General features: G+C 44.5%; 1 protein-coding gene across 1 annotated transcript in view; it reads left to right on the forward strand.

Moving 5' to 3' along the window:
- The window catches only part of BPNT2 (3'(2'), 5'-bisphosphate nucleotidase 2), a 29,925-nt gene extending 24,102 nt beyond the window's left edge, over positions 1 to 5,823 (forward strand). The window contains exons 4-5 of the mRNA XM_074987162.1: positions 1,402 to 1,563; positions 2,867 to 5,823. Of these exons, the coding sequence (XP_074843263.1) occupies positions 1,402 to 1,563; positions 2,867 to 3,144 (440 nt within the window). The 3' untranslated portion in view covers positions 3,145 to 5,823. The remainder of the gene's footprint in view (positions 1 to 1,401; positions 1,564 to 2,866) is intronic.
- Positions 5,824 to 27,607: the final 21,784 nt, after the last annotated feature.

The raw sequence follows: 27,607 nt of genomic DNA on the forward strand, positions 1-27,607 counted from the left end.
ACATTTATATGTATTTTGGCTTTTTTCTAAAGCACCTGCCAAACCTATTGTCGAACAGCTGATTTTCTTTCCAACAAAAATCCTGTTGTCATAGCAACTGGGAATTTGCCACATTGTTGCACCCACCCCACTCTAAAGAAATAACCTGCAAGGATAACTCTTCAGAAATCTTCAGGAATGGCATCCAAATAAGACTTTTTAACATATAAAATAGAGGTATCCTGTTACTGAAACTTAAGTGTTGGGAGGAGGGAGGTAACTTTCCAAACCAAAAATGCTTTTTTGTTCATGATTCTGCTCTACCATATAGATATAAACCCATAAGGGAGAGATGTATTTAATAATTACTGGTCACATAGTATCACCTTGTCTACTGTGCTAAAATCACCAGCTAGAACCACCACATAAATATCAAATTGTAATGGTTTTTGGACAGTCTATCAAGGGGTGGTTTTGAATTGGTGATCTAGATGTGGAAGGATGAGCATCTTGAATTCAGTCCCCTGAGTGAATATTTTTCAGAAAATAAACATTTTCATATTCTTTTCTCTCTGAAATATGATGGATTTTTTTTGACTGGGGGAAAGGAAAAAGAAGTAAAATTTCATTATCTGTTTGAAATATAGTAATTTAAAAGAATGCATCTTTTCCTTGACATCCACCCTTGAATCTACCTGTGAATTTTGCAATCACTTTTTTCCATTTTTAAAGCATTTTACTTCTTATGAAAGACTGCAGTTGAACCTAACTAGGCAAAGTTTTATAAAATGCACTAAATACAGAAATTCTAAAAATATATTTTTGCTTCTATATAAGGTCTGTTATAGTAATCTTCTATTTGTTTCCTTCTAACAATTAATATAGGTTGCACCCCTGTTGTCCAGCATGCTCAGGACCTGACTGGTGCTGGATGACAGGATTTGCTGGAAGGTCAATATTGTCAACAGCAACCAACACTTCCACTGCCTACTGGGCTCTTAGAAGTCATTTGGGGTAAATTATAGCTAAATAACAGCACAGACCACTGAGAGCCAGGAGTGGTGGCTGTAAACAACTTTATAGGACCATGGGAAACTTAGCCGCACCCATGATCGTTCATTGTCTGGCTAACTAAACTCATACCGGATGCTGCTGGACAAAAGAGTTCCTGATCAGACAGGTTCACCTTGTAGGTGAAAAAAATCAGGAAGAAGCACTGTTTTTGTTTTGTTTTTCCCTTATCTGTAATTGTATCTCTAAAAGAGCAGATGCCTCCGAAACCAGTCTGTTCTGGTATGGCTATGGTCTGAAGAAGTGGATCTGTCCCATGAAAGCTCATCACCTAGTGAATTATTTTTATAGTCTTTAAAGTGCTACTTGACTTCTTTTTGTTTCAATAATGAATGTGTATTTCTTTTGTAGCCTGGGCAATGGTGGACGGTGGGTCAAACGTAAAAGCTCGTTCCTCCTACAATGAGAGAACTCCAAGAATTATTGTGTCCCGCTCTCATGCGGGAAAAGTAGAGCAGGTTGCACAGCAAACATTTGGAAATAAAACTGTGATCATCCCAGCAGGTGGAGCAGGTTTGTTACTTTTAAGCATCCCAGACGTTTTTATTGCTTGTGGATTACATAGTAAGGAAATCATTAAATTGAAAATGTTACCAGCGGAGTTACTTGGAGTAGCAGTATTGTAGTTCATGCATCCAGAACCCAATTTAAACCTATTTCAGATTGTGGGGTGGGAACTGAGTGACTAAAAGCACTGGTTAGTTGGTAGGAAAAGGATTAAGTACCCAAATATTAGGCACAATAGGAAACAGAATACTGGCTACATGAGAGAGGGGCATTTTGGTGGCTTTGCTCTATGCCAAATATTTAAAATTGAAGTCGAAGGAGTTCAGTGATTTAAGAACCTAATAGTCCCAGGAGTGATCAAACTGTCAGCAAGCAAATTGCTTGGAGGCTTTTTTATATTGAATGTCATTGCAAAATTGGTTCATATTGTAGGCAGTGTGTGCCTATATGAAGGGGAAGCACAAATGTGAAGTAGTGATGTACCTTAAGGTCCAGCTAAATGGAGGTAAATTCTGAACGTCATAAAAGAGCTTCTTCCAATTTCTTTGTATGGACAGCCGTATCTGTTTTTAAAGGATGCAGTTCATAATGTCTCATGTTGATGAGCAGTCGTGAGTAAGAGAATGAGTCTAATGAGGTTGGGTTGTGGTTGGTAGCAGAGATGAAAGTTTAATTGACATGATATGTAGTCCATTCCACTTAGCTGCATGTAAGGTGGGGAGAAGATTAGCATGAATGAAGAGGATTACTCTACTCTGAAATGGGTGAATAGGGGGGCTTTGTACAATCATGAAGTCAATCAATAAAATGACAAAATCCAATTTCAGAGATTTTTATGAACTGGAAATGTTTGATACGTATGCCAGCTAGAATTAACAAAATAGTGCATTTGAGAGGAGAAGGGAGATGAGCTATAAAATTGTGGTATAGCCCACAAGCCCAAGGATGAAACCCTTTCCTTCAGTTAACTGCATCTGGGTCTGCTTCTCTTGGTGCATCTCTTGATGATGTGTTACGTATATGACAAACCAGTGGTGGATGGTGCAGAGGAAGTTAAACTAACAAACCCATTTTGAACGTGATCAAGAGTGAGATGTAGTAGAAAAATCTTGATTTCCACCCCTTGCGGGAAGTGTAACAGAAGGTAAAGGCTTCTGCTGTACTCACCATTATAATTTCAACTAACATGGCAGAGTTACGAAAATAATTTACCTTTTACTCTAAAGAAACATGTAATCATCATAAATGTCATTTTGTGATGAATTAGGAAAATTGTTGTCATTAACTGGTATTACCTTTTTTATTCTAGGCTATAAAGTTTTAGCCCTCCTTGATGTGCCAGACAAGAAACAAGAAAAAGCTGATGTGTATATTCATGTGACGTACATCAAGAAATGGGATATATGCGCTGGGAATGCTGTGCTAAAAGCATTGGGTGGTCACATGACTACTCTGACGGGTGAAGAAATCAGTTATACTGGTTCAGATGGCAACGAGGGGGGACTCCTAGCCAGTATTGATGTGAATCATCAAGAGTTGATTAACAAACTCCCAGATCTGGAGAAGGCATCACACAAACAAACGTAACTGCTGCTGAGTACAAAATGCTTCTGCAGCCTTGAAATGTTTAGCCTAAGGAAGCAGGTATGAAAAAAGCCTGCTCAGGGACTGGACTCTGAGAACCAAGCCAACTCAGTGGCTTTTTGTGGGGGTGGGGGGGAAACTACATATAGCATCAGGATTCTTCATTGGTGGTGGTTACAAATTCAGAATTAGGAAGGTGACTGAACTTCCTCATTCTGTGTTGGATCTTCAGTGACTTTTTCATCCAGGTATCCTCCAGGTGCATATACATTATATATTTGTGAATATAACCAAAATGAAAAGAAAATCTAGCTGGGTACTTAGTTTATTATAGGTGGTACTTTTGATCTGGATTCTTGGAACACGTCACACAGTGTTGTAGCTGCTCCATCCTGAATCAGGTAGAAGACAGGATTGATTTATGAAGTCACTTGATAACCCTGTAATCCACCTAACAGGAAACCTAGGACTGTGAGTTCTGTATTCCCTTGGATAAAAAGCACAAGTTGTATACACATTTGTCTGCTTTCAACAGTTCATCTTTAACAGAATAGTATATTTTTTTTTTGAATGAGACATGTTCTGTACTGGTGTGCTAATTCTTTTTTCTTGAAAACTTAAACTGGTTTAATTCAAATGAGAAAAATGAATATTGGTGGTTTATTGGTAATTTTGTTACTTCTGCATATCTTTTTTTTAAAAAAAGTGACTCCTTGAATGATTTTACCAGTTTAGCTGTTGTCCTTGATTTCCATGTGCAATTCTAAAGGTGAGTGGTAGATTTTTATCTAATGTGGAATTAGTTCAGTGTCTGTCCTTGTAGAAGCCGCCTCCTTTCCTTTTAATATCCTTTGATTTAATAAGATACCAGATAAACACATACGACAATTTTTTGACTATAGCACATAGGTGGTTTAGCTTACAATATGGATTCAAACTAGAGGGTCTTGTCAGAATTCCAAAATTAACTTGCTGGCTTCTTCCCTTTAAAGGTTGAATTCCCTTTGAAAGATGTATTCTTTCTTTCACTGTAGTTGTGGCCACATTCACCATGTAAGTTCTCTGTGGAATTTAGGTCTGCATTAAATTACATTTTTCTCATAGTCAAAAATTAGGTGGGGAAATATTTGAAGATATATGGCATTGCTATACCTCAGTCTGAAAGGGGGAACTTTTCGATGAACTCCACTTCAGCCTTTTAGCTCAGTTCATATGTGGCAAAACATTAGTCCTTTGAGGTCAGATTAAAAAATTGCAGTACCACTAAAATCTGCGGGCCTTTCTCTTTGAAAATGTAGCTCGCTGTCTGAGATTCATCTCAGGGAGACGGAAGAACAATATTTAATAAAGCAAGTTAAAACTTACTTTTTTTATCACCTATGAGTAAGTCTCTCATCTTTATAAGGAAGCTAAAATTTTCATTTAAACAAAAGTCCTTTCAGTTCTAAGTTTATTCAATACAAGTAAAAGCCAATTACACAAAATTTATATTCTCTGGATAAGAAATTTAATCTCCACTCCAGTAACCATCCATATGGTAAGACAGGTTATACAGACTACAAAATTAAAGTTCGTCTTAAATCAGAAGCATAAAATACATTAGTGACTTCTTGCAAAATAAAACAAATATTCTCCTTTTCAGTGGGCAGAATTATACTGGGCAATTAAAATTATAAATGTCGCTGAAGAGCTAGTATCAACTATTTTGCAGCAAGGTAATGCATTTTCCCCCTTCCCTACACCAACCCTATCTGGCTATGTTACAACTACTTAAGGCTTGAGAAAAACACAGCTTTTCTACTACTAATTAAAGAACATGGGTTGAGCTCGATTCTAGAAATAGGAGTAGTTAACATATTCATAAAAGCTGAATGTGTCATAGGGAGAGGGCATAAGGTTGCACAGTACTAAGGCAAACACTAATTCTGAAGGTTTGGATTGGGAGACCATGAAGACTTTTCCCAGTAAGTATGTAAGTAGTTATTTCTTTGGAACTGCTTCTGCCAACTTAACTGTGCTCCGGACTAACTTGTGGTCAGAGGACATAGATGGCAGCTTATGCAAGGAAGTAAAAAGGGGTGGTAACTCCACTTTTTATCCCTACATAGACCTCAGATCAGGGAGTGAAAGGGGAGATATTCACCTGCTTAATCTCTCCCCAGAGCAGGTGACAAGAAATGAGCAAATTTACATCTTCACTCCCTTGATTTGCTGAACTCAGTGACTTGCCTTTAAATAATGAAACTGCTATGTGATTACAGGTCCAGGGTATTCAACACATGGCAGGATCAAGTCCTTATTGTGGGTTTAGGCCAGCAGTAAATTTCTCCCTCTAGGTCTACAGAGAAGGCCATTGAAGAATAATGATTGAGGCATGCCTGAGTCACAGTGACTCTTAGTGCCGCCTGAGTTACCAGTTCTCAAAACGCCTCTTACGCAGAGTTTATACCTAAATTCTCACAGTCTAGCCCAAAGAGGCATCTGAAACTGGCAGAATTGTGCCCTGGGTTAACAGCAAGCTTTCTAATGCTTTCATATTAAAGTATGCCTTTTGCACAGACCAACTGGTATCTAAAAGTATTTGGACAGTGCACATATGGGTATTTATGATAGAACTAAGGTGCAGTCTACATACTCCATTGTATCATAGTTTCACACTGTTCCTAAACATGCCCAGCCCGGAGGTAACGTTTGATATTCCCCATGTGGTAGAGACTAAATCATGTGCTCAGCATATCAAGGGATCATACTGTAGCGCTATCTTCCACAAGGGCTGGATACAACCTTACACTGATTTACAGATTTTAGTCTCTCCCAGATGAACCGAGCCATGTGATATAGTGGTAATACAGCAAGGTCACAACATTCACGAGTTTAATGTTCGTGTATGCAATTCTCTGGGGCTGAAAGCGCCGGTGGCTGCCGCTTTGACAGGGCTCTGAAAGCCAGCCAGGACACGGCACGGCCACTGACTGGCTCCCCATAGCCCCGCTGCTGCCCAGAGCTGCCCAGCAGCCTGCCAAGTTCTTCTCTCCCAGCCAGGGCGAAAGGATATTCTGGAAATTTAACATTCGTGAGGGTTCTCAACACCGAATGTGGCGACCCTACTGTACAATCTTCAGGCATGCTGCTGAAACATAACCTTTATAATACAGTTGGGGTCTTCAGTAGCACCTCTAAGTTTTAAATGTACAACAATTTTTTCCATAGGTACTAGGAGGGAAGCCCAGGCTAATGTTTTATTTTTGGCACTGGTTTTTATTTTAACTTTCCAGTTCAGTGCAGGTGATTAAAGCTTTAGAATACCCTGATTTATAATATACTGTTTTAATCAAAACTTTAGTAGGCAGTAAAAGGTGGCATAAATGCTACGTAGCATTGTACCAAAAATTCTAATTTGCATTCCTTGAATGCCAGATAGTTCTAAATAAATAAAAGGGTTAAATGTTATACTTACAAAAAGGCATTTGGTTTAACATATTTTATAAAAGTTGATGCACAGAGGGCTTTTCTTATACACACTGCTGGTCAGGGCTGAAAGTAACAAGTTTCTTATAGATAATGTCTTGTCCCCCCCATCCCGCTGCCCTGAACGTTTCTTGGTTTCTGATATCATCCCAGAAGATTTTCCTCACCACCTGCTTCCTCCTAGGAAAAAAAATGCATTTTGATATGCTTTTTGTCTTTACTGCCAGCTACCATTACAAACACTAACATGGATCCCAATATATTTAAAAGTTTGATGCAGTGTTTTGTGTTCAGTTCACATACTTTGAAGTATCTTCTGAAAATAATGCCCATGCATAACTAGATCCTTATTGCTGGGGCCATTGACAGACATGAATCTCTGGGGAGAAGAACTGTGGATATTCTGGCAGCAGTAGAGTCACTGTATAGCATGGAGTGGAGGTTCTGGAGCAGCAAAACCAGCACCGATTGGTGAGATTGTATTGTTTTGCAGTCATGGGATGACCAGCAGTGGCTGCAAAACTTCCTCATGCGTAAGGCACCTTTCAGGGAAGTTTGAACTGCTGTGCCCCTCCCTGAAGCGCAGTGATATCAGAATGAGACCTGCTTTAACAGTTGAGCAGCACATTGTAACTGCTCTTTAGATGTTTGACCTATAGCTGTCTGATATTGCAGTGGGCAGTCAATTTGGAGTGGGCAGATCTACGGGGGCGGCTCTAATACAGGTAGCCAAGGCACTCATCATGCTTCTCCTGTGCAAGACAGTGACTCTGGGGAATGTGCAGGAGGTAGTGGATGAATTTGCTGCTAGGCAGTTCCCTATCTGCGGTGGGGACAGTGATAGAACACACATCCCCCATCCTGTCACCAGGTCTCGGAGTACATAAAGCATAAGGGTACTTCTTTATGGTGTTGCAGGAGGTGGTGGATCACAAAGGTCATTTCACTGATATCAATGTAGGGTGGTGGAGAAGGGTGCATGACATGCGAATCTTTAGGAATTCTGGTCTGTTTAGAAGGCTCCACAGTGGTACTTTCTTCCCAGACCAGAAAATTAACAGTGTGGGAGTGGAAATGCTCACAGTGATTGTGGGAGACCCTGCTTACCCCTTGTTCCTTTGGCTTATGAAGCCCTACATTGGCACCCTGGACTCCAATAAGAAGCGCTTTGACTACAGGATAAGCAGGTGCAGAATGGTAGTAGAATGTGGCTTTGGCCATTTAAAAGTGAGGTGTAGGTGCCTTCTCACCCGCTTAGACCTCAATGAAGTGAATGCTAACATTTTCATTAAAGACTGCTGTATTCTTCAAGATGACGAGGGACAGTTTCATGCGTGGGGGTGGAGAGGGCAGGGCTAAAGTAGAGGTTCTATCAAGAAATTATCAGAAGCCGACCCCAAGAGAAAACAGGAAAGCTACGAAAGACGCACTGAAAATCAGCATGTCTTGAAAACCATGTTTGTGAATGAGCATGAAGAGTGTTAACTGGTACCCCCCCATGCTGCTTTCTTGCCCTTTATGAACCCCCCCCCCATAACCCACAGCACAATCATATCTACCCATCATACCCTGAAGCATGTTAACCAATAAATGAAACTTTTTCCAAAATGTTTTTATTTAGGGAGCACTAAAGGAAGAGTGGAAGGTATAGGGAGAAAAGTGATACTACAGTGTGGGAGTGGAAATGTTCATAGTGGTTGTGGGAGACCCTGCTTACCCCTTGTTCCTTTGGCTCATGAAGCCCTACATTGGCACCCTGGACACTCTGGTTATGGTTAGTCAAAAGTTATCTTTCCGGTGGGTGTTCAGGTTTTGGGGCTAGGAAGATGAGCTCTCTATGGCCTTCCTCCACTTGTTCTGGGTCCCTGATGAGAGGAGGGTGCTGCATATGTGGAGGGATGAGGTATTTGTGGTGGTGGTGGGTGGGTGGGATTGGACAGGAGATAGTGAGCCAGGAGCAGAGGATTGAGCTGACTGAGTTGAGGAAGCTTTAAACTGAAGGTGCCATGGAGTGGCTGAATGATGCAGTGCCCATTCCAGGGGAGGAGAATGAATGGGATAAGGGTGGCATGTGTCCATGGTCCCTGGAGTGCCCTGGGCATATGCTGTGCGTCTAAAAGGGGAAGCTAATGTGTACAGGTGTGGGGGTGGGGCACGTGTTCAGGCATAGCACTTTTCAGCTATTTGCCTCCATGACATTGTTAACACTACTCAACATACAAAAATGGTAGCTGACAGAGTCCCAAGTTAAAGGGGGAGGGGAATCGCCTCTACACCCATGAGCCTGGAGAAAGAGGCTGTGGCTCCTACACATCAGTGCATATCAGCATCAAAATCTGTGAAGTGGAGACACTTCGGCATGGTCAGAGTCTGGTCACCTCCAGACTGTGGTACTTGTGAACCAGGTTGGCCTTAATAGAATCCTAGGGCTGGAAGGGATCTTAGGAGGTCAACTAGTCCAGCCCTTTGCATAAAGCAGGATGAACACTAACTAAATCAGCCAGCCAGGAATTTGTCAAGTCAGGACTTAAAATCCTCTAGGGATGGAGATTCCACCACCTTTCAAGGTAAAGCATTCCAGTGCTTCACCACTCTCCTAGTGAAACAGTTTTTCCTAATATCCAAGCTACACCTCTCCCTCTGTAATGTCAGACCATTGCTGCTTGGTCTGCCATCCATCACTACTGAGAACAGCCGCTTTAGAGCCCTCCTTCAGGAAGTTGAAGGCTGCTATCAAATTTCCCCTCACTCTTCTCTTCTGCAAACTAAATAACTCCAAGTCCCTCAGCTTCTCATGGGTCATGTGCTTCAGCACCCCAATCATTTTCTTTGCCGTCTGCTGGACCTGCTCCAATGCATCCACATCCTTTCTATACAGGGGTGCCCAGAGCTGGATGCAGTACTCCAGATGAGGCCTCACCAGACCCGCATAGAGGGGAATAATAACTTCTCTAGATCTGCTAGAAATGCTTCTCTTGAAGAACTGGAATATAACATTAGCCTTCTTGGCTACAAGAGCACACTGTTAACTCATATCCAAGCTCTCATCTACTATAATTCCTAGGTCCTTTTCTGCTGCACTGCTACTTAGGCAGTCAGTCCCCACCCTGTAACAATGCTTGGGATTCTTCCATACCAAGTGCAGGACTCTGAACTTCATCAGATTTCTTTTGGCCTTCCATACCAAGTGCAGGACTCTGAACTTCATCAGATTTCTTTTGGCCCAATCCTCCAATTTATCTAGATCACTCTGGACTCTATCCCCACCCTCCAGTGTATCTACCTTCCCCCCCATCTTAGTGTCATCTGCAAATTTGCTGAGGGTGCAATCAGTCTCCTCATCCTGGTCACCAATAAAGATGTTGAACAACACTGGCCCTAGAACCAATCCTTGGGCACCCCATTTGAAACACTGCCAACTGATATTGAGCCATTAATCACTCCCCGTTGGGCCTGACCATCTAGCCAGTTTTCTATCCATCTTAGAATCCATGTATCCGATACATGCTTCTTTAACTTATGGGCAAGAATGTTGTGGGACACTGTATCAAAAGTTTTGCTAAAAGTATATCACATCCATTGACTTCCCCGTGTCCACAGAGCCAGTTACCTCATCATAGAAGCTAATCAGATTGGTCAGGCGTGACTAGCCCTTGGTAAATCTATGTTGACTACACAATTACTTTCCCCTCTTCCAAGTGCTTCAAAGTGGATTCCTTAAGGATCCCCTCCATGATTTTTCTGGGGACTGAGGTAAGGCTGATTGGTCTATAGGTCCCTAGATTGTCCTCCTTTCATTTTTTCTAAATATGGCAACTACATTTGCCTTTTTCCAATCATCTGGTACCTCTCCCAGTCTCCAAAAGTTTTCAAAGATGAGTAGCCAACGGCTCTGCAATGACATCTGCCAATTCCCTCAGTACCCTTGGATTCAGTAAATCTGGACCCATGGATTTGTGGGTCTAGCTTTTCTAAATAGCTCTTAACCAGCTCTTTCCCCACCGAAGGCTGTCCACCTCCTTCCCATGCTGCATTGCCTAGTGCTGTAGTCTGGGAGCTGACCATGCCCGTGAAGACTGAGGCAAAAAAAGCATTGAGTACTTCAGCCTTTCCCACATTATCTGTCATCAGGTTACTTCCCTCATCCAGTAGCAGCCTCACACCCTCCCTGGTAATCCTCTTACTGTTAACATGCCTGTAGAAACCCTTGTTGCCCTTCACATTCCTTGCTAGCTGCAATTCCAATGGTGCTTTCACTTTCCTGATTACTCCCTAGCACTCACCAGGCATATTCATACTCCTCCTTACTCATCTGTCCAAGTTTCCACTTTTTATATGCATCCCTTTTGAGTTTAAGCTCACCAAGGATTTCCTGATGTATCAGTTCTTGTCTCGCACTTTCTTCCTTCTCCCACTCTGCTTCCTGCTGTCTGGCCTCTTCTCAAAGCCCCTTTTTCAGTTTCCAGCTCAGCTAGCTGCTTTTCAGACTCTTGGGGCTCCTTGGCCCACTTTTCTGTTGCCTGCTCAACTGATATTGGCTTGCTAGCCTTTCATACAAATGGCACCTGGAGCACAACAATATTTGGATTAAAACACATTGTCTTTCTGCCATTTCAGTTCGTATTGAGCTGTTGCAGCCCAGTCTGTGGCTTAGTAGCACCCTGATCTTCTGTCTGCAGAGGGGATGGCTCTGGTTGCAATGGGTTCTTCACCTTTCTTCTGGCAAACTGATGTGGTCAAACTAAGGCCAGGGTATACTTTGAACTATGGTACTGCCTCTTTCTGCAGCTCTTTAATTTTTTTTCTCCTTATGCATATGCAGTACTGAGACATACTGAGACCTCATCTGGGGTGAGTAAAGTCCTTCCTCTACAAGCTTGGCTGAGAGCCAGCTGGCCTTTAGCTCATGTGGTAGAGTGCAGGGCTTTAGACCCTCTAGTCACAGGTTCTATCTCAGGGGCTGGTAACCTGTGTCTGTTGGCATCACAATTGGTGCACTGGCTTGGAAGAATTGCTGGAAGGTCTCAAACTCAGGATGCACTTCCTCAGCCTAGGGAAGCCATGTAGTACCCAGAGGTACTGAGACCTCATCTGGGGTGAGTGAAGTCTCTGCTCTACAACATTGGCTGAGAGCCAGCTGGCCTTTAGCTCATGTGGTAGAGTGCAGGGATTTAGATCCTATGCTCCCTGGTTCTATCCCTGGGGCTGGGAACCCCACCTGTGTCAGCATTACACATACACCACTCTCTGTCATGAGAGTCAAAAGAAACTTCTACAGGCCTCTGTTCAGGGGCTTCAGGTTTGAAGGGCACTCCACAGCCTGACACGCAAGGTAGCCAGAAATGCTCTGTATTGGGCTTCAGTTTAAATTGTTCACTGGATCCTTCTGTTTTCTCTTACGATTAATATGGACCAAATTTCTCGTAGTGATCCTACAGCATGGTGGTTCTTGCAGTTTATGGCCTAATCAGCAGACATGTGGCCCATGTGACATCTTTGGGGCCATACCGGTAGTATGTGAGCTGCATCCACACAATATATGTGTGTATCAGAGCTGCATGTGTGATCCTTAATGGTGAATTAAGCTGAGAATCATTGTGATTGCTGTCCTGTCCAATGGAGCTGGCTTGAATATCGTAGCAGTGACACAATTTTGTTTTTGTAACGGGAGCCTTGAAACACGCTTTGGAACATAAATTGCACTCGTTAGAGTGTCCAGTACGCTCAAATCTGCACAGGTGGTGAATGGGGCCACGTGGTGTAGCAAAATGCAGCTCGAGTGCCACCTACATGGAGCACCGCTCTGTGCACGCGTTCCACCACTTGTGACAAGCGTGTGGTGACAGTGGTGGCTTCAAGCTGCAGACTCCTGCAGCCCCACACAGCTTGTGCAATGACAACTCCAGCTGCGGTGCAGCTCCAGCCACGCAGCGGCAGCTCCTGTGAGTAGTCTTGGGGTGGGGGGATGTGGCAAATCACTCCATTTCTCTTGGACCCCAGTGCTCTCGAAACCAGCTGTTCGGTGCACTCACTTCAAGCATGCGTCTCCCCCTCAGACTAAGAGGGCAAATGAGGGAAAAAGCAGCTGCTTTGGTGCGGTGATGGCTGGTGTGGCAGGGTCCATGTAACTCCTGGCCCCCTTCCTCTGGTCAGGCCGCTGCCCAGCAGCGTGGAGCCCAGTTGCCCCTGCTACAGGTCCGGGGTTTGGTTCCAAGTCCAAAAGTGCAGCAGGTAAGAGCCTCCCCTGGCTCAAACAAGCTCAGTCTTTGGCCGAACCCTCAGGGTGCCTGCAGGAGCCACTCCCTACCTGCACTGTCTTTGGGGTGAATACCTGGTCTCTGGAATGCACTCGAACTCCCTCTTTGCTTTTTTGAATCTCCAACCTCCTTACCCATCTCCTCCTACGTTCTCTCCCCTGCCCTATGGCAGGAGGGTTTCTAAAGGCAGCTTTTAAGTGGAACCACCTGACCCTAATTGATTTAGGGTGGCCTCTTCCCCATCTGCTCCCACTCAGCCTGATTGCCAAGGCTGTGTCAAGCTGCTCTTCCTCTTGTAAGTTGCTCCCCAGGTCTCACCCTGTCACATGTCCCCTTCCCCTGCTCAACACTTTGTGGTTGAGCTACTTGGGATGGTAGACAGTGCACCTGCAGCAGGCCATCTGCATTACTATGTTGGGTTCTGGCCCTATGTTACACGTGGAAGTTGAACAGTTGAAGCAACAGGAACCATCGTATTACTCTTGTGTTCCTGTTCTCCTTCTGGTGCATCCACTGCAGGGGTGAATGATCTGTAATAAGGATGAATTGTCACCCTAGAAGGTAATATGGCAGACTCCCCATGGCTCACTTTGCTGCAAGGCACTGTCTCCACTATCATGTTCTTTGTCCCCAGTCATTTGGGACACTATGGCATCCAATCCAACTGCTGAGGCATCAGTCTGGAGCAGGAAGTCCCTCTTAAAGGCCAGCATGATGAGCACTGGATTGCTGCACAGAGCTGTTTCCAGGTTGGTAAATACTGCCTCTGCTTCAGGGGTCCATTTCACTATGTCTAGGACATTGGCTCCCATCAGGTCTGTCAGGGGACATGCCCCGGAGGCAAAGTGGGGAATAAACCTCTGGTAGTACACCACTGATCCCAGGAATGCCTGAATCTATTTCAGGTGGGCCGTGGCCAATTCTGTATCGCTGCCACTTTGTTCAGCTGGGGCCTTACTAAGCCTTGTCTCATGATGTACCCACAGTATTTGGCTTTCACTAACCCCATCGCACATTTTGCAGGGTGTGCAGTGAGGCCAACCATCCTCAGAGTGTCCAACGTGGCCTCCATCTTTCTAGGTGCCTGTCCCAATTTGGGCTATGTATGACAAGGTCATCCAGATAAGCCACTTTGTATGCCTTGTATGTTCACGGTAGCTTATCCATGAGCCGCTGGAATGCGGCAAGGGCTCCAAGCAGTGAACACAGGAGGAACTTGTACTGATATAAGTCCGCCGGCATGGAGAAGACCATTTTCTCTCTGGCATCGCTGGCCAAGGGGATCTGACAGTATCCCTTAGTCAGGTAGAGGGTTGATTTAAAAAAATCAGGCCTTACCCAACCGATCAATTAGTTCATCTATGCAGGGCATGGGGTAAACATTTAATTTGGATACCTCATTCAGTTTCCTGAAATCAATGCAGAATCTGATGCTGCCATTGGACTTTTGCACCAGAACAACTGGGCTGGACCATGAGATTCTTCAGTGGTCCCCAGCTCCAGCATCTTCCTCACTTGCTTCTGAACCTCCTTCCGTTTTGCCTTCGGGATCTGGTCGGGCCTCATGTTCACCCTTACTCCTGAGTCTGTGACAATGTGGCATTCAACCATGGTGGTCCTGCTGAGTCTTGACAAGAACACGTCTGCACGTCGCTCCAGCACATTAACAAATTCTGTCTGCTGGTCCAGGGTTGTTTCTGGGGAGATCCCCACTTGCTTCTCTAGCCCTTCTGGTGTCGTCATCCCCAGGGCCTCCAGTTGCACCTCCTGGTCCCACCAGGTTTTCAACAGGTTGATGTAGATTTGTCCAGGTTTCCAGTGGCCTGGTTGTCATACCTTACAATCCACCTCACCTAGGACTTCAATCATTTCATAGGTCCCCTGCCAACGAACGGGCAAGAAGCTTGCTCTCTGCTGCCAGGACCAACATCATCACCCGATCTCTGTCCTGAAACTTCCAAACCATCGCTTGGTGAGGGCCAGGATACCCCAAGTGTTATGCCCATACAGCAATTCAAATGGAGAAAACCCGGTGGATGCCCGAGGAACTTCTTGGACAGCAAACATGAGGTACGAGAGTAGGGTATCCCAGTCTTTCCCACCCCTCTTACCACTTTCCAGCTCATATTCTTGAGAGTGCAGTTGAACCTCTTGACATGGCCATCCATCTGTGGATGGTAGACTGACATCCTCAGGGCCTGTATGTGGAGCAAAGCCCACAGACCTTTCATCAATTTAGAAACAAAGGGAGTCCCTTGATCTGTTAAAATCTCCTTGGGTATGCCTAACCTTGAAAAGATCTTTATGAACTCCCATACAATCATCTTTGATTGGGTATTCCACAGCGGCACTGCCTCTGGGTACTAGGTGGCATAGTCCAGGACTATTAATATGGTCTGATGGCCCCAAGCTGATTTCTCCAGTGGGCCAACCAGGTCCATAGCAAGCCATTTGAAAGAAACTTCAATGATTGGCAGGAGTACTAGCGTGGCCCTCAGGTGTGGTCGGAGTCCATGTAATTGACACTTAGGATAGCAGATGCAATATCGTCATACTTCCACATACACCCGGGGACCATAGAACCTTTGTATGACCTGGTCCGGGGTCTTATCAGCCCCTAGGTGGCCCTCAAACAAATGGCCATGGGCCAAGTCAAGCACAGCTCTCATGTTTCTGGGGCACCAAGAGTTGTTCTGCCTCCTTGTTCAGGACTGTCACTACTCAGTACAGCAGGTCACCACTGATCATGTAATATGGTCTAGGGCTCTTGGTCTTCCCCTCCATGGGGACCCCATTCACCTCAGCTATCTCCTGGATGTTCTGGTACACTGTGTCTTTGGCTTGGTCCTGCCCAAAATTAGCAAGCGAGGTCCCTAGAGGCCTGAGCTCAAGGGGGGGCCTTTCTCATCTCAGAGGACCCTGCTAAGCTGGGCCCGCCTTGGGCTCTCCTACCTTCTGTGCCACCCCATCCATCAGCCAGCTCTGCCCTCCTCCCAGCTAGGGCTTTTCTTCAGTTCTGGGCTAGAATTCAAGTGCCCAGTGTCTTGGCTGCCCTACTCTCATGCCTGGACTTCTGGGGCTTTCCAGGCTCAATTAACAGATGCAATGAAAGCTCGTAGAAGGCTGGGTGTGGCCCCTCTCCCGCCCCCCCCTTGCCTGAAGGAAGTAGGTCCCTAAAGCTGGGGAAGTTCCACCCACTTACAACTGGGTATAGGAGAGTTGTGATTGCTCCTGCTGCTGTCCTTGATACACTCCCCTGTATCTGTCTGGACAGGGATGACCAGATAGTATCTCACATCTCCACGCACCCAGGAGATCCCTGTGCACTCGGCCTGGGAAAGCTGGTCTTGCCCCACCAGCTGCCCTAAGACCAAAGTGATGGCACTCCCTGAGTCTATCAGGGCAGTGGTCTCTCTGCTGTTCATCTTGACAGGTCTTGTGTAGCTATTGGTGGGGGGGGGGGCGGGTTTGTTGCTATGCCTACCAGATTTATCAGGCTGGGGTCACACTGCATAGGCTCCTCCATATTGGGGCATTGTGCTGCTATATGCTCCATCTCCCTGCATGCAGAACCCCAGTACCCGCTGGGGCATCCCTCTAGCCTTTGGATCTTACCCCCTTCCCTTCCTTTCCCCACTCCCCAAGTCTTTTCAGTGCCTTGTGCTGCTCTTCCATTTCCTTTCTCCCATGCCAAGTCTTGCCTGGGGGCCCAGGGATGCAGACACTTGGAGCTGGGGCCAGCTTCTTACCCCACCGGGTTTCACATACAAGGTGTCCTGAGAGACCCTTAGCCATTAACTGTCTCTTTACTAGAGCCATTATGCCATCATATGAAGTGGGGTCATTCTGGCTGATCCACCCTCACAGGTCAGACAGCAGCCCCCTCTTACACCTGTCAAGGACAATCATTTCCACAATCTTCTCTGGATCATGGGAGCCAGACTGCAGCCACTTCTGGGCCAGGTGGATCACGTTGAATAACTGGGACTTTGAAACTCTGCCCTCCCAGTACTCGCACTTGTAGAATCTCTGGGTTCAGATGGTGGCAGTTACTCCAGATCTGCTGCGGGCCTTGGCCTTCAGCTGGGGATATTTATTGGCAGCCTCCTTGGGCATGTCAAATTAGGCCTTCTGTGCCTCCATGGACACGGACGGGAATGGGACCAGGATACTGGCCCACTGGGCTCGGAGCCAGCCTTCCCAAATGGCTGTCCTCTCAAAGGCCAGGAGGTCTGCTTCCCCATAACCTTCCCCTGTCATCCTCTGGAGGTAACTGCTGGCCCACCAGCAGTGTGTCCCATCTTGACCCTGCCCCTGGGCAGCCAAAACCTGCAACTCCGTCATTACCCCCGAAGGGTGGCTCTGTCCTGGGCAGCCTGGCTTAGCAGCAGCTTGTTAGTTTCCCACTGAGCCCTGGTAGCCTCCTGCTGCGCTGTACTGTCCTGTATGAGCACTTTTACTACATCCTCCATTCTGTCTTCCCTCCTTCTCACAGAGGTGGCTTAATTTGCACTAGTGGGTCCCTTGTGATGGGTCTCACAGCGGGGAAGATAGCACTCCTGACACTACAAGTAGCAGGATCCAGGTAATTCCTGGGCCCCAGTCCTCTGGTCAGGCCATGGTCCCACAGCTTGGAGGCCAGTTGCCCCACCCAGGGACCTGGGCTTTGGTAGCAAGTCCCAAAGTGAAGCAGGTAACAGCCTCACCTGGCTGGAACAGGCTCAGTCCTCAGTCCCCTCAACCTTTGACTGAACCCTTAGGGTACCTGAAGGAGCCACTCCCTGCCTGTACTGTCTCTGGGGTAAATATCCAGTCTTTGGACCATGCTCTAACTCCCTCCTTGCTTTTTTTGACTCTCCAACTTCCTTACCCATCTCCTACATTCTCTCCCCTGGCCCTACTGAGGGGAGGGTTTTTTAAGGTAGCCTTAAGTGGAAATAGCTGACCCTAATTGATCTAGGGCAGCCTCTTCCCCAGCTGTTCCCACTAAGCCTGACTGCCTGGGCTGCACTGAGCTGCTTTTCTTCTTGTGAGTTGCTCCCCTAGTCTCACTGTGTCACAGTGGGTACTGGGAACCAGACTCCATGCAATGGTTTTGATGTTAGTTCTATTTTTTATTTCCTCCGATATGGCCATGTGACCTTGAGAAGTCATTCATAGCCTGATTGCTTTTCTGAGAGGTGCAAAGCACCAGCAGTTTCCATTTAAAGTCAACTTTTCTTCTCAGTACAACAGAGATTATTTCCTCTGGAATGTCGCATTTCACACTGACCAGTAGGCAATAAATTTCATGGATTTCATTCTCTAACACAATTGGATTTACTAGTAAAGTGAGAGTCTAGGCAAGCTTGAAGCTTCAAACTTGAAGTATTTTCTCATTGATAGAGAGTTTTGTTATCATATTGTTTCCATATGTGGGACACATTTTAAAATATTATAGATCTTTAGTTTAACGTACTTAATGCATCATAGATTAAAATTTGTAATAAATGCATGAACCAAAATCATAATAAATTAATAAAAAATATTTCATCACAGTATAACACAGAAGTGTCTGTTCATATGCTCAGTAACTGGGAGTTTGAAGGCTTTTTAGACAATCAGTTTTACAGTCCCACTGGCCTACTAATGCATATTGTGGTATTGCTAATAGTATTTGAATGTGACACTCTGGGATTTTTAAATAGTAGTGTTTTGAGTAAGAAATATTTACAATATAATCTGCTATGAAAAGTATTTCCTAATGGAAGGGTGAGAAAAGAGTAGGGGCAAAGGAAGTTCTATATGGGTCACTTTTCTTACCCAGTTTAAAATATCAAGAAGATGAGGACTACGAGTTATCCCCTTTATAGTTACTGCTTTTAGCCAAAAATGTTCAACTGGATATGTGGCATCTCCAGCCAGCTGCCAATACATGTTGTTTTACAAATCACATTAATTCTGCAAAAATATATATTAGTTTCTAGTCCTCAATGATTCAGTAACACAGTAAAATACTTGACAAACTGAGTAGTGGTACACAATAAATATATACATTTTATTTTTCCTGTCTGGTGGAGGAGGAGATGGCTCAAGATTTACACTGGCAGCTGGTTACTTCTGGCAGCAGCCAGTGCTCCACCCCTGCTCCTAACCCTCCCAGCTTGGTACTAGGAAACCGTTATGCTGTACTTGATGCAGGAGACAAGGAATCACCCCGTACAGCACAGAAGAAGGCTCGTGCCACCACTGTGAGGAGGAAACAGAGTGGTGGTGGTTGGCGATTCTCTTCTGACGGGGGGCAGAGGCTCCCATCTGTCGCCCTGATATTTCATCTCGGGAGGTGTGCTGCCTGCCAGGGGCCCGAATCCGAGATGTTATGGAGGTGTTGTCGAGGATTATCCAACCCTCTGACTACTATCCCATGCTACTCATCCATGTGTGCACTAATGATACTGCGAGGTGTGACGCTGAGCAGATCAAGAGTGACTACTGGGCTCTGGGAGTACAGGTGAAGGAGTTTGGGGCGCTGGTGGTATTCTTTTCAATCCTTCCTGTCAAAGGTAGGTGCCCAGGCAGAGACAGGTGCATCCTGGAGGTGAATGCCTGACTGTGTAAATGGTGTCTCCAGGAGGGCTTTGGCTTCCTCTACCATGGGATGCTATTCCAGGAGGGACTGCTAGGCAGAGATGGCATTCACCTTTTGAGGAGAGGGAAGACCTTATTTGGACACAAACTGGCTACCCTAGTGAGGAGGGCTTTCAACTAGGCTCGATGGTGACAGGGGAGCAAAGCCCATGGGTAAGTAGAAAAGATGGAGACCTGGGGGATGGGTTGGAAATGGGAGGGAGCAGGGGCTATAATGGCAGAGAAAAAGGAGGGTCAGGGCAAAACTGGGAGGCAAGATCAAATCAATATCTTAGATGCCTATATACAAATGCAAGAAGTATGGATAATAAGCAGGAAGAACATGAAGTGCTAATAAATAAATACAACTATGACATTGTTGGCACCACAGAAACTTGGTGGGATAATACACGATTGGAATGTTGGTATGGAAGGGTACAGCTTGCTCAGGAAGGATAGATGAGGAAAAAGGAAGGAGGTATTCCCTTATGTATTAAAAATGTACACACTTGGACTGAGGTGGAGATGGACATAGGAAACAGATGTGTTGAGAGCCTCTGGATTAAGCTAAATGAGGTAAAAAACAAGGGTGATGTCCTGCTAGGAGTCTACTACAGGCCACCTACCCAGGTGGAAGAGGTGGATGAGGCTTTTTTTAAACAACTAACAAAGTCATGCAGAGCCCTGGATTTGGTGGTGATGGGGGATTCCAACTATCCAGATATATGTTGGGAAACTAACACAGCAACATATAGACTATCCAATAAGTTCTCAGACTGCATTGGAGACACCTTTTTATTTCAGAAGGTTGAAAAACCTACAGGGGGAAAGCTGTCCTAGATTTGATTTTAACAAATAGGGAGGAACTGATTGAGAATCTGAAAGTGGAAGGCAGCTTGGGTGAAAGCGATCATGAAATCATAGAGTTTACAATCTTAAGGAAGGGTAAAAGGGATAACAGCAAAATAGAGACAATGGATTTCAGGAAGGGGGATTTTGGTACACTCAGAGATCTGGTAGTTTGCGTCCCATGGGAAGCAAGTTTGAGGGGAAAACAACAGAGGAGAGTTGGCAGTTTTTCCAAGGGACATTATTAAGGGCCCAAAAGCAAGCTATCCCGCTGCATAGGAAAGATAGAAAATATGGCAAAAGACGGCCTTGGCTTAACCAGGAGATCTTGCATGATCTCAAAATAAAAAAGGAATCTCATAAAAAATGGAAACTATGACAAATTACAAAGGATGAATATAGGCAGGCAACACAGGAATGCAGGGGCAAGATTAGAAAGGCAAAGGCACAAAATGAGCTCAAACTAGCTACAGGCATAAAGGGAAACAAGAAGACTTTTGAAATACATTAGAAGCAAGAGGAAGACCCAGGATAAGGTAGGCCCATTGCTCAGTGAGCAGGGAGAAACAGTAATGGGAAACTTGGAAAGGGCAGAGATGCTCAATGACTTTTGTTTCGGTCTTCACTGAGAAGTCTGAAGAAGGAACACCAAACATAGTGAATACTAGTGGGAAAGGGGTAGGTTTAGAAGATTAAAAAAAACAACCAAAAACACAATTTAAAAATCACTAAGAAAGTTAGATGTCTGCAAGTCACCAGGGCCTTATGAAATGCATCATAAAATACTCAAGGAGCTCACGGAGGAGGTATCTAAGCCATTAGCTATCATCTTCAGACAATCATGGGAGACGAGAGATTCCAGAAGACTGGAAAAAGGCAAATATAGTGCCCATCTATAAAAAGGAGAATAAGAACAACGCAGGAAACTACAGACCAGTCAGTTTAACTTCTGTGCCAGGAAAGATAACGGAACAAGTAATAAAGGAAATCATCTGCAAACACTTGGAAGGCAGTAAGCTGATAGGGAACAGCCAGCATGGATTTGCAAAGAACAAATCATGTCAAACCAATCTGATAGCTTTCTTTGATATGATAATGAGCCTTGTGGATACGGGAGAAGTGGAGGATGTGGTATACCTAGACTTTAGTAAGGCATTTGATACGGTCTCGCATGATATTCTTATCAACAAACTAGGGAAATACAACTTAGATGGGGCTGCTATTAGGTGGGTGCAAAACTAGCTGGATAACCATACTCAGAGTAGTTATTAATGGTTCTCAATCCTGCTGGAAAGGTATAACAAGTGGGGTTCCGCAGGGGTCTGTTTTGGAACCAGTTCTGTTCAATATCTTCATCAACGATTTAGATATTAAGTTTGCAGATGATACCAAGCTAGGAGGGGTTGCAACTGCTTTGGAGGATTTCAGGGTCAAAATTCAAAATGATCTGGACAAATTGGAGAAATCATCTGAAGTACACAGGATGAAGTTTAATAAAGACAAATGCAAAGTGTTCCACTTAGGAAGGAGCAATAATTTCACACATACTCCTTCCTAGACAGTCACTTCCCATTCTGTATGACAGAAAGGGATCTAGGGGTTATAGTGGACCATAAGTTAAATGTGAGTCAATGGTGTGATGTTGTTGCAAAAAAAGCAAACATATTTCTGGGATGCATTAACAGGTGTGTTGTGAACAAGACACAAGAGGTCACTCTTCCACTCTCCTCTGCGCTGGTTAGGCCTCAGTTGGATTATTGTGTCCAGTTCCGGGTGCCACAATTCAAGAAAGATGTGGAGAAACTGGAAAGGGTCCAGAAAAGAGTAACAAGAATGATCAAAGGTCTAGAAATCATGACCTATGAAGAAAGGCTGAAAGAATTGGGCTTGTTTAGTTTGGAAAAAAGAAGATTGAGGGGGGACATGATAGCAGTTTTCAGGTATCTAAAAGGGTGTCATAAGGAGGAGGGAGAAAATGTGTTCTTCTTGGCCTCTGAGGATAGAACAAGAAGCAATGGTCTTAAACTGCAGCAAGGGAGGTTTAGGTTCCTAACTGTCAGGGTGGTCAAACACTGGAATAAATTGCCTAGGGAGGTTGTGAAATCTCCATCTCTGGAAATATTTAAAAACAGGTTAGATAAGTGTCTGTCAGGGATGGTCTAGACAGTACTTGGCCCTGCCATGAGGGCAGGGGGTTGGACTCGAACTCTCAAGGTCCCTTCCGGTTCTAGCATTCTATGATTCTATCTTAAGCATGAACGCTGCAGAGGAGGAGGGTATAATTAAATAAAGAGGGGGCTGTCTGCTTCCCCTCGGCAGTTGAACAAACCATTTCTCTGTTCTGTTCCTGTTTGTGTAAAACTCCCAGTTTAAAAAGTATAATCTAAAAGCAAATTGAATGTATAAGAACCTGGAAAGATTGTTTAGGCCACTAGGGGGGTATATTTTTCCATCAATACAATGAACACATATAGAAAATTAACTACCATTCTGTGAACATTTACACTTTTAACTTTCTTTGACTTAAAAGTTAAGCTCATGTGTACATCAAGACAGGATCTCATCCAAAGGCCACTGCAATTTAAAAATAAAACAAACTTGCCCCTTATGCATATCAACATTCACATTTTTGCAAAGGTCACTTAAATTAACTATTTTTGCTTCAATAAATAGTGAGAATAAGCACGATCTAACACGTGCTCTAATTTACTTTTGCTTGATGCAAAAAAATACTTCCCTTTTCTCTCTAGCACAAATGTGTCTGCATGCATGCTTTCTCTCCCTCTCTTGCCCCGAACGTTCAGCCCCTGATCATGATAAGAATTGCATTCTTTTTTCATGAAGTTGTCTTGTGCAAATATCGCCTTTATTTTCCCTTGCTTGGTTTGATCATTACAGATGGTTTGTACTTTTAAACATTTGGTAAATGATTTGGTTGTGTAGTTCCCTTTTAACGTGACTTATGTGAGTTGCAGCAGATGCCTGGGAGTTACATAGATGATACAGAGTGATCTAACTGCCTGGGGCCTCATTTTAAGACATTTTACCACTGAGTGTTCTCAGAGTTGAGTGAGCATGACTATGGGACTAGCTGGTCACTCTAAAAGGAAAATTAAGTCTAGATGTTATTTCTTGTCTGTAAGGCTAAGGCCAAATAACTGACTTAGAAGGCATAACAGCAATGTCTACGCTACAGCAATCTGTTGACAAAGAGCGGCAAAACTTCTTTTGACAGATCATGTCCCATGCAAAAGCAGATCAAAAGAGCAATCCACTATGTTGACAGAGAGTGGCAAGACTGCCAGGCTGCTCTCTCGACAAAAAGGTCAACTAGAAGCTCAGCAAACAGGGCTGCCTGGTGAACTGGAAGCCCTGTCTGTTTGACAGAGGGCCCTCTGAAGCATATACATGGCTTTTTTGTCAACAGAAACTATCGATAAAGGCATTATTCTTCACTGCAGACAGGCAGAACACTATTGATGGAAGTGCTGGAAAGGTATAACAAGTGGGGTTCCGCAGGGGTCTGTTTTGGAACCAGTTCTGTTCAATATCTTCAATGACTTAGATATTGGCATAGAAAGGACGCTTATTAAGTTTGCAGATGATACGAAGCTAGGAGGGGTTGCAAATGCTTTGGAGGATAGGGTCAAAATTCAAAATAATCTGGACAAATTGGAGAAATCTGAAGTAAACAGGATGAAGTTTAACAAAGACAAATACAAAGTGTTCCACTTAGGAAGGAACAATCAATCAGTTTCACACATACAGAATGGGAAGTGACTGGCTAGGAAGGAGTATGACAGAAAGGGATCTAGGGGTTATAGTGGACCACAAGTTAACTGTGAGTCAACAGTGTGATGCTGTTGCAAAAAGAGCAAACATGATTCTGGGATGCATTAGCAGGTGTACTGTGAACAAGACACGAGAAGTCACTCTTCCACTCTACTCTGCACTGCTTAGGCCTCAGTTGGAGTATTAGCAACGAAGGGTCCTGTCGCACTTTATAGACTAACAGAAAAGTTTTGAGCATGAGCTTTCGTGAGCACAGACTCACTTCGGACGGGGCTCTAGAGGTGTGTTGGTATAAGTCTGTTCTTGTGCTTGTATAGGGAATGTCCTGAGCAGATGATGTAGTTTCTTAGTGTATTCCTCGGTGGGATCTGAGGAAAGTAGCCTGTAAAATCTGGTATTGGAGAGTTGTCTGGAAGCCTCCTTCTGGTAGTCAGACCTGTTCATGATGATAGTAGCTCCTCCTTTATCTGCCTCTCTGATTATAATGTCAGAGTTGTTTCTGAGGCTGTGGATGGCATTGCGTTCTGCACGACTGAGGTTGTGAGGCAAACGATGCTGTCTCTCCACAATTTCTGCCTGTGCACGTCGGCGGAACCATTCTATGTATAGGTCTAGACTGTTATTTCTACCCTCAGGAGGAGTCCATGTGGAGTTATTCTTCTTGTGCTGCTGGGAGGGTGTCTGTGTAATGGTGTGCTGGTCAGCGTTGTGTTGAAAGTATTCTTTGAGTCTGAGACGGCGAAAGTAGGCTTCCAGATCACCGCAGAACTGTATTATGTTTGTGTGGGTGGTTGGGCAAACAGAGAGTCCCCGAGAAAGAGCAGACTCTTCTGCTGAGCTGAATGTGTAGCTGGACAGATTGACGATATTGCTGGCTGAGTTAGTGGTACCACTGCTGTGGCTCTGTGTGGCAGGCAGGAGTTTAGACAGCGTGCAGTCCTTTTTCCTCTGTAGAGTAGTGAAGTGTCTAATGTAAATCTCCTGTCTTATTTTAGTAAAGTTCAGTGGTGTGGAAGTTTGTGCTGAAGGTTGGTTTTTTATAAAAGACTCCAGATTTGAGAGCTCTTTTTTGATGTTCTCCTGTTTGTTGTACAGGATGCTGATTAGGTGGTTCCTCAGTTTCTTCAAGAGTGTATGGCATAATCTCTCACTGTAGTCCGTGCAGTATGTAGATTGCAAAGGATTTTTCACCTTTAGTCCATTTGGTATGAAGTCCATTCGTTTGCATTTGGAAAGAAAGGAGATGTCTGTCTGAGTTTGTGCAAGCTTCCTTGTGAGGTTGATAGAGTTCCACTCCAAACGGCTAAATGCAGTGCCTTGCATGGTGTCAAGTATCAGAGGGGTAGCCGTGTTAGTCTGGATCTGTAACAGCAACGAAGGGTCCTGTGGCACCTTATAGACTAACAGAAAAGTTTTGAGCATGAGCTTTCGTGAGCACAGACTCACTTCCAAGTATTGTGTCCAGTTCTGGGTGCCACAATTCAAGAAAGATGTGGAGAAACTGGAAAGGGTCCAGAAAACAGCAACAAGAATGATCAAAGGTCTAGAAATCATGACCTATGAAGAAAGGCTGAAAGAACTGGGCTTGTTTAGTTTGGAAAAAAGAAGATTGAGGGGGGACATGATAGCGGTTTTCAGGTATCTAAAAGGGTGTCATAAGGAGGAGGGAGAAAATGTGTTCTTCTTGGCCTCTGAGGATAGAGCAAGAAGCAATGGTCTTAAACTGCAGCAAGGGAGGTTAGGTTCTTAGGTTCCTTAGGACACTTAGGTTCTTAGGACACTTAGGTTCCTAACTGTCAGGGTGGTCAAACACTGGAATAAATTGCCTAGGGAGGTTGTGGAATCTCCATCTCTGGAAATATTTAAGAACAGGTTAGATAAGTGTCTGTCAGGGATGGTCTAGACAGTACTTGGTCCTGCCATGAGGGCAGGAGCCTGGACTTGATTACATCTCAAGGTCCTCTCCAGTCCTAGTACTCTATGATTCTATGAAGCCAATCCATTTGGAAACTCTTGAATCAGGAGAGTTGTGGGAACTGGATGGACCTACTTTATATTATCTGCCATTATTCTTTGATGATGTTGACAGCTAACTTATATCTGGGTTCTTCCTCTCCATGTGTCCATCTCCTCCATATACACTCTTCGTTCCCAGTAAGCTATCCCCCTTCCTATCCTGATCACTTTTGTTTGTTTTTATCAGGATATTTAATTCATTAGTATGTCCTACTTTATATTCTATAATTTAATGCTAATATATTCCTGCCTCTGAAATCAATGAGCCAAATTTATTTTTTTAGTCTGTGTACTGCTCATGGAACCCTGTATCGCTGGGCTTCATTCTGTTGAAGTCAGACTGCAAGTTCATGAACATGCAGAATCAATCCCAGAATGTCCAGCCATGTAGGAGTATTTGGGGTTTATGGAGACAAGGATTGCCAGGTCTAAGGCAAACATGGGAATGAAGGGGAAGAGGAAGACTTCTTTTGCATTTAAATGTAAATATAAAAATCATGCTAATTGTAGACCCTTCATGTTTGAGAGATTAATTCTGCAAGCAAAGGTGCACATGTACATTGTGATACTTCCTAGAGGCAGTATGAAACAGGGAGGTATACATATTTCATAGACCTGGAAGAGACCTCCAGAGGTCGAGTCCAGTCCCCTGCACTTACAGCAGGGCCTATCACCATCCCTGAGAGATTTCTTTTTTTTTCCTTTTAATTTAACCAGCCCCAGACCCTTGAAAGGCCCCCCTCAAGGACTGAACTCAACCTTGGGTTTACAAGGCCAATGACCTAACCACTGAGCTATCCCTCCTGCCAAACTCCCATTTATCAATTGCATAAACAAACAAAGCACAACCCATGTTTTAGTAGCATGAGCGTTTCGTAACAAGCCATTTTAGAAGGCAAGTGAGAATTTTACAGAAATGGCCAGTGCTGTTTTGACAAGTAAAGCAGGTACAGTAAATACTTGCTGTAATGGACTAATGTGGAGGAAGGTTGTCCACTATTCCCGAAAGTCTATTATATGTAAAGGTTTACGGCTCACCCACCCCTGCCAGGTTCCCCACCCCAGTCCCAGCCTCCCCTCCGCAACCAAAACATAAAACCCTGCCACTAATCAGAGCCACCCCCAGTGGAGGAGCTGCTGCATCCTGCCCATGGCTGGAGGCGTCTGTCTGCACAGCTGGAGCTGCCTCATCATGTACAGCTGGAGGGGTCATTTAGCCAGAGCTGCTTCACTGCATGTGGCTGGAGACACCCAGCTGTGTGGCTGGAGCTGCCTCACCACTGCATGGCCTGAAGGAGCTGCCCCATAGTCTCCAGCAGAGGATGTGGTGGCTGCACCAGCGGTAAGTCTTAACTTTTTTTTTTCTTTTTTAGGAGGGGGATAATTTTATGGACTCCGGCGAACTTTGGGAACAGCAGGGGAGATGTCCATTGGTCCCAAAGGCCCCTAAATCAGGGTCTGTAAAAATCGAGGGTTTA

This window comes from Carettochelys insculpta, chromosome 2, assembly GCF_033958435.1.
Source record: "Carettochelys insculpta isolate YL-2023 chromosome 2, ASM3395843v1, whole genome shotgun sequence".
In the NCBI taxonomy this organism is placed as follows: Eukaryota; Metazoa; Chordata; order Testudines; family Carettochelyidae; genus Carettochelys; species Carettochelys insculpta.